This window comes from Aplysia californica, unplaced genomic scaffold (genome assembly GCF_000002075.1).
Source record: "Aplysia californica isolate F4 #8 unplaced genomic scaffold, AplCal3.0 scaffold00153, whole genome shotgun sequence".
Classification (NCBI taxonomy): domain Eukaryota; kingdom Metazoa; phylum Mollusca; class Gastropoda; order Aplysiida; family Aplysiidae; genus Aplysia; species Aplysia californica.
In genome coordinates, this window is record NW_004797423.1 from 511,913 (window position 1) to 519,172 (window position 7,260).

A 7,260-nucleotide genomic window follows, 5' to 3' on the forward strand; every position below is an offset into this window, starting at 1 on the left:
TGGAGTGTCGTGTATAATGCCACGTGATATGTTTGGAAAGTAACAATAAGTACAAACATACCAATTGTCGATGGTTTAGTTTTTCTTTTTTTCTTTTTTCTTTTTATCTCAGCAATTCTTTTTTTTTTAATGAACTAATAGTGTACTGTACAGTCAAAATTGTCCAAAAATCCCACCCAGTGCAGACGAGAAAAGTGATTGTTTTAAGCAGGAGGACGTTTTGCACAGTGTTGTTATACTATTTTTTTAAAACTCAAAGAAGAAGTGAGAATTTGAATAATTGTTATACCAGAGAGTGTCTTGGGAAGGTGACAGTTAGAGCGAGTTAACTGGGTTTTTTCCGACTTTATCACAAAGCTGATGGAACACATTCAGTCGAACCTATATTTCTTGTTCCGTGTCGATCAAGTCAGATCTATCCATATTTTATTGGCCTCAAGTTCAGTCAATGTCTTGAAGCTCAGATTTACATTTTGGAGTTTGTAACGCCATGGGTTTTCTTCTACTACGAGTCGTAAACACTTTTTATATATTACCCCCCCTCTCTCTCTCTCTCTCTCTCTCTCTCTCTCTCTCTCTCTCTCTCACACACACACACACACACACACACACACACACACACACACACACACACACACACACACTTGTCAATCAACTAATTAATGAATAAAAGAACTAATCATTCAAATATTCCAAGAATCTGAGAACACACAAATACTTAAAAATTTTCCGAGACGTGTGAATGCTAGGTGTCCATCTGGCTGGAATTGTTTAACCGAATTGTAACTTGGAATAAATACCCCAGGCAAGGGAGATGTTTGGGAAGTCTAGAAGGCCTTTAGGGTCAGGCTGAAGGGCTAGAACGCAGATGGCCGCTGGATCGGAAAAGTAAAAAGTGGGCCTTTTTGGAGGGGAGGGGGGCGAGAGACATATCGAATAGATACGCATATAACTTTAACTTTGAGCAAATTTCTTTGTCCACAGACTCAGCCAAAAGTTGCCGAGCTTGGAGTCGAGTACGGCGTCCTGTGCCCCAATGCAGCAGCTACTGATCTGGTATTGAAACTAGACGACTCAAAGGTCCACTTTTTGGACCATATTAAAGACGCTCTCGCAAGAACGACGATGGAGTAAGGCAGTTCTTTTAGTTGTGTTAAAAGTAATAATAATGAAAATGGATTGCATTTAGACAATATTGCCGTACCTGTTTATTCTGTCCGCTTGGGGGAGGGGGGTAGGGGTTATGGAATTGGTTTGAGAGGCGGGTAGTGGTCAAACGGTTTATATAATGCCTTTTGGTGATCATGTGTGAGTTACAAGCAGTTTCTCCTTCGTCTAATTCAAGCAGATAGACTCATTGATGATGCAGGCAATGAATGATGTTTCCAGACTGTTAGATGTTTTCTATGGTATGAGTTTACTGCGCTATAGGGCATGAACTGGTCACTAGACATAACAGATGATTAATTTAAAGGTTGAGCACTTAATCGCTGACAAGAGTGAACAAGAGAAAAAATGGAAGGGGAAAATGATGAACAATAAACCAATTCATAAATGTATAGTCCACATAATGAGGGGGTTGTATCTCCTTGTGGCATGCTAAGGTTGCACAGGTTCAAAAATGTACTTTTTACCGCCACCCAACTAAGATCCGATTGTCACTGCACCCTGTCCTGGTCGTTTCGATTTCTTCATCCATGACCTAGCGTTAAAATTATGCTCTCCGAGCACAGAAGGGTCACTCGATTAAAGGGCGATGTTGAGCTCAGTTTTTAAGTTCACTGAGATACTCGTTACTTAGACGTGGATCTAAAGAGACCATTATTTTTGTGAGCGATCACGTCTGATGTCCAGAAAATTCGGTATCAATAAATGTCCAGCTGTTTGGGACAAGATAGGTTGCCGTAAAACCATAACCTCCCCCTTACGCTGAAGGACACTGAAGCTGTCAAAAGAATATTATATATGTGTGTGTATATATATATATATATATATATATATATATATATATATATATATATATATATATATATATATATATATATATATATATATATATATACATATATATAGGCTTAACGAACAAGTAATGTAAGCTAGAAGGAACAATGCAGCAACGCATATGAGGCTTCATGAATAAAAAAAGCTGAAATCAAGAGAGAAGCCCTCAAGCTGCGCACATCCACAAGTGCAAATGAAGCTTTTGCATGCTCGAAATGTAGCAAACTATTCTCTGCCTCAATCGGTCTCAGCGGCCTCGAAAGTAGAAGGCACAAGCCATCTGAACTTTAATTTTTCAGAATTGTTCTATTTCACTTGAGAAATATTGTCTTCTGCTGACGTGGTGGTCATCGTCATGCATTAACTGACAAATAATAATAATAATAATAATAATAATAATAATAATGTTATAATGATAATCATCATCATCATCATCATCATCATAATCATCATCATCATCATCATCATCATCATCATCATCATCATCATCATCATCATCAATGTCTTTCACCCCTGGCATGGTATAGGCCACATACAGGCTCCTTCCATTTATATCTGTCCTGGGCCATCCTTCCAGGCAAAAGTAGCTATTCGTATCTTTCTATATCCCACAGGATACCGACTGTGGTTGATGCCTTTATGCAACTGGTCCAGCTGGAAAATATGAATGGTGCTATCCTGTGGGTGACAAAAGAGAAGACGCAGTTTACCAAGATGAAAGCCGAAGAAGTTGAAAGTCCACCGTCTTAAGGCACTGACCAAGACTTTCGTGCTGGACGTGTAGTATGCTACATTTGTATGCAGCCTCCAATAGATTCCTCAAGTGTCCTGTTTATGTTCCAATTATATACTTTACAGTAGATGTACTCAGCGAATTATCCAATGTTATGCTTTACAGTACTCAGCAAATTAATGAGTTTGTAAACTCAAAGAAATCTGTCCCATCTTTTTCCTTTTGCTCACGTCTCCATTACGTTATTACAATTTTCTAAAAAGTGTATTGTGTCTTCTTGTTCTGCATCTGTACCTCTAGAAAGTCAGACCGAGTTTGTGATAGAACAATATTCTAGATTTCCACTCACTTTCTCTCCTCTCTCTCTCTCTCTTTCTCTCTCTCTCTCTCTCTCTCTCTCTCTCTCTCTCTCTCTCTCTCTCTCTCCCTCTCTCTCTCTCTCGTTTTCTCCCTCTTTCTCTCTATCTGCTCTTTCTTCCCCTGTTAATATGTGTGCGTGAATGCGTGCACGCGCGCGCTGTGTGTGTGCATGAGTGTGTGTGTGTGTGTGTGTATGAGTGAGTGTGTGTGTTTATGTGTGTGTGTGTGTGTGTGTGTGTGTGTGTGTGTACTTTCTGCAAGTGAGCATGCTTTGAGATTTTGTCAGACCCCCAGAAACGGTAGGAAAAACAAAAACTGAGGAGAGTCTTTGCAGAGGCTCTGAGTTTTGCCAGTGTGTCTTGGACATCGGTACATATTCTACATACAGTCTAACATTCCCCCATCACGGCAGTACTGCTGACTGAAGTGTCTTTAGGCCATTCCAAGGGGGGGGGGGGGTATTAACATGTTCTTATGCACAGTATAATTGCAAATGGGCAGATTTATCAATGCCATGCTCATACTGTGTCGGAACAACATAGGGGGAACTGCTGCTTTTTCTTTCCTTGTCCTTACTGTCGCCATTTTTCTTCTTCTTTTGTACATTTGTCACTCTCTTGTGAACTATTATTTCTGGGGTGCCTTGATAGTCAAAGCAGACTTAATGCTATTGAATAAGCCTGATTCCCGGTTTGGGCTTCCATGTTGACATCCTCCCCTTTGCGTTCATATGACAGTGAGTGCCGTAAAACCTTACTAAAACTATAGTGCTTTCAAAAATTCGTGGTGCAACTTATCCTCAAATATATCTCTTTAACGGTTGAATCAATGTCATCCATACTTCACTTAGCAGTTTGTATCAATTTGTCTTAACTAAATCATATATATTTTTCTAGAACAATTGGGGCTAGAGTTATAAACTTTTCTTCATAAATTCATATAAAATACTTGAAATCTCTGTCACGCGTAAAATGATATTGTTCTCAGCACTTCCCGCTTCTCACACACATTTTTTTGTACATGCCCAATTCTATCATCTGGCGCTTTTGTGTTGAGTATTAGCAACCAACTGTGCAGCTTTTTGGGTTTTGAAATTAGCTGTTAGTCTTAGAGTAAACACACAGGAAATTGTTTTACATATATATAAATAAATAGGCTACATGAGTAAATAAATAAAGCAAAATAGGTTTCTTCACTCTTATAAGGTTATTTAAGTAAGTTACTCATCTAAGTGTTGCCATAGCCCAAATTTTGATTACGCATATGGCCTATGTCACAGCTCATCAAAGATGATTTTTACTTGCAAAACTTATTACAAGAAATTATTGTTATAGTGAACTCGTTTTTGCACTAATGGCTCTCAAAACATGCTTTCAATAAGCATAATGTCCCGATTAAAAAACATGACGGACTTGCTATTAAAAGCTATATTGCCCCAACTGTAAACATTTAAAAATCTGTATAAACCACCCACTTGGATTTTTTATAAGTATTTATTAAGGAATTTTCTAGAATACAATGTGCAGGTGTTTACAAAAATGTTGATCTGTAACGACAAAGTGATACAAGTCATTGCGCAAAAATTGGAGAATATAAATATGTTCGATAGTTGAGGAGATATTTGACAATTAGTTGCGTCTCCAATGTTTGACCGTACTATAGGAGAGAAGCAGACTTCATCTCAGTCCATGCTAGCCACCCACGGACACAGGTGAAAAGAACACAAAACAGCCATGAACTTTAAAATGATGTTGATGATTAAACAAGAAAATGGTCCAACAACTGTCGCTACACCTGGTTCAACTGCACTCCACAAACCAATCGTTCCCCCTTACTGAACACAGAAAGTATCACTGGCCTACTACCGCAGGTTATCAGGAGGTGCAGTCCTTTTAATCGTGGATTTTGCACAGGAGACATCTTGAGATTCCATGAAAGGAAAAGAAATCAAACAAGAAAGTACTGAAACAAGCATTCGTGAACCGTTCACTGTTAAGAACAATTAGGAAGCGACGAGAGCTGTTTCTGGGATAACTGAAACGATATAAGCACTTTGAGCATCCTGGCAAGGCAGGGGTGAAACCAGAGCAACTTAAATGGAAAGCCTGTCAGCCAGCAGTCTTTTTCCAAATTCAAACGCTCTTTTGCTGACAGGGGTTTCCGGAAACTGGTAGTTGGCTTCTCTATGTAGGGTCCAATTTTGTCCAACAAGAGCTGAAATGTGGAGGGTCTCATCCGGATATATTTCAGGCATTTTTCTTCGTCTGAAAGGATTTCTGCCATCAGGTGATGGCATTCACCAATATGTGTCTCTCTTTTTATTGATTCTATGTACCCAATATCTACGGCGGGATCGTCTCCTGTTATGGAGCCATGAAAGCATCAACAATTGAAGAACCTCTCTAGCCATCCTCTTTGACTGACATGTGGCCGAATGAACCGACTGAACCGAAAGACGCAGCCACTGTGCTCGCTAGAAAAGAAGTCGGAACAGACGCGGCGAGTAACTTTAAAGTGCATCGCTGCAGCTGCGGCCACTGTGTCTGCGCACTAACAATGCTCTGTCATCTGCTTTCGACTCCACTTTTTGCTCCCACCCCGTCACCTCCTTTGCCCCCTCCTCTGGGCTCCTGACTCTTTCTGCAGTCTTTCTACTGCTAATCCGTGGCTTCTTCTTACTGCTGTCTTCAGCCACACCCCTGATCTTCTGGTAGGAAAGATCTACACCTAGATCTAGCCTTCTCGGACAAGGGCGAAAAATCTCGGAGGTCCCGTGTGCAAATCGTGCTTGTTAAAGATCCCCTGGTGGTCTAAAATCGATTTATAGAGTAGACTTCGGCCGTCACCCTGAAAAATTCTAAATGTCCTACCAACAAAAGGTTTAATGTGTCACGTGCGCTCATATGGCCTTACATAGTTGCGTGCGCCGTAAAACACTTACAAAAAAGAAGGTAAGAGAGTGGCGTCGGTAGCCTAGTGCAGACTCTCAAAATTAAAAGTGAAAACGTCGAGCAAGTGTCAGATTATAAGTAGTTGGGGGTAACAATAAACTCAACAGGCGTGTATACACTTTTCTCCTGCTTAAAAAGGTGAACAAAAGTCTATTTTTTCTGAGGAAGCTCGTGTATTTTAAAGTTGATGTCCATATTCTATCATTTAACCATGGAAAGTATGATCAATTTCTGTATAATAGCATGGGCCGGGAACACAAGACAACTAGATAAAGAAAAATTAAATCGATTAATACGGAAAGCATGCAAAATTTCAACATCTTCATTCCCCAAGTTGGGTAAATTGTACATTACAGCTTGCCTATATGAAAATTAATTCAAATTTTTTGGACAATAAACAGCCCTTGTTCCCTCAAATAAAAACATCAGTCAGAAGTAAAAGACCTAGGCTTCTGATCTGTAACAAAGAAACATACAAAAGGTAATTATTACCATCATCCATCAAAATTCTTCCATCTTAACCATCCTGTTACAAATATTCATATATGACATTAGAGCATGCATCAAAATAACATTTAGTTATTAGTTACAGTCAGAATACTGAGTATGTATCAAGCTTCATATAGCCTTAGAGCATGCATCAGGATAGCATTTAGTTATTAGTTACAGTCAGAATACCTAGTACGTATCTAGAGGGTGCGGTGGCGGAGTGGTTAGTGTGCTCGTCTCCGAGGCGGAAAGTCCCGGTTCGAGCCTCGGTTCGGACACGGATTTTTTCGCCCCTTCCTGCTCACCCTACAGTAATGGGTACCTGACTTCGAGCTGGGGAAGTAAAGGAGGCGTGGAAAGGAACAGGCCACCCTACCAGAATATGCCGAAGGCCCAGGAAGTTGTCTCACTAACAAGGCAATCCCCAATGTCCGGATCGGATGCGGGAACAACTTTTTTTAAATCTAGCTTAAGATTATTATTGTTTATATTATTACTGTTTATTTATATTAAGCATGTGACTGTAAACCTGCGTGTGTGTGCATGTTTGTGTGTGTATGTGTGTGTGTGTATGTGCGTGTGCGCGTGTGTGCGCGCGGGTGTGTAATAGTATGTGTGTAAGGAGTGAAACCCCAAACCAATGTCCCAAGATCTGGACAATAAAGATTTGTCTTATCTTTGTATCTCTTAGTATGTCTTTTTTCATCAACTCTCTCTCTCTCTCTC

The 7,260-nt window shown here is 40.0% G+C and overlaps 1 protein-coding gene across 2 annotated transcripts in view; it reads left to right on the forward strand.

Annotated features, from left to right (window-relative positions):
• LOC101851730 (15-hydroxyprostaglandin dehydrogenase [NAD(+)]) overlaps positions 1 to 7,260 on the forward strand; it is a 50,839-nt gene that overhangs the window by 21,316 nt on the left and 22,263 nt on the right. The window contains exons 7-8 of one of the 2 annotated variants that reach the window (XM_005097371.2): positions 985 to 1,130; positions 2,616 to 2,999. The exons of the other annotated variant lie outside the window; for it this stretch is intronic. Coding sequence (XP_005097428.1) covers positions 985 to 1,130; positions 2,616 to 2,751 — 282 coding nt within the window. The 3' untranslated portion in view covers positions 2,752 to 2,999. Of the gene's footprint in view, positions 1 to 984; positions 1,131 to 2,615; positions 3,000 to 7,260 lie in introns of those variants that run through there. 2 annotated transcript variants of the gene reach the window in all.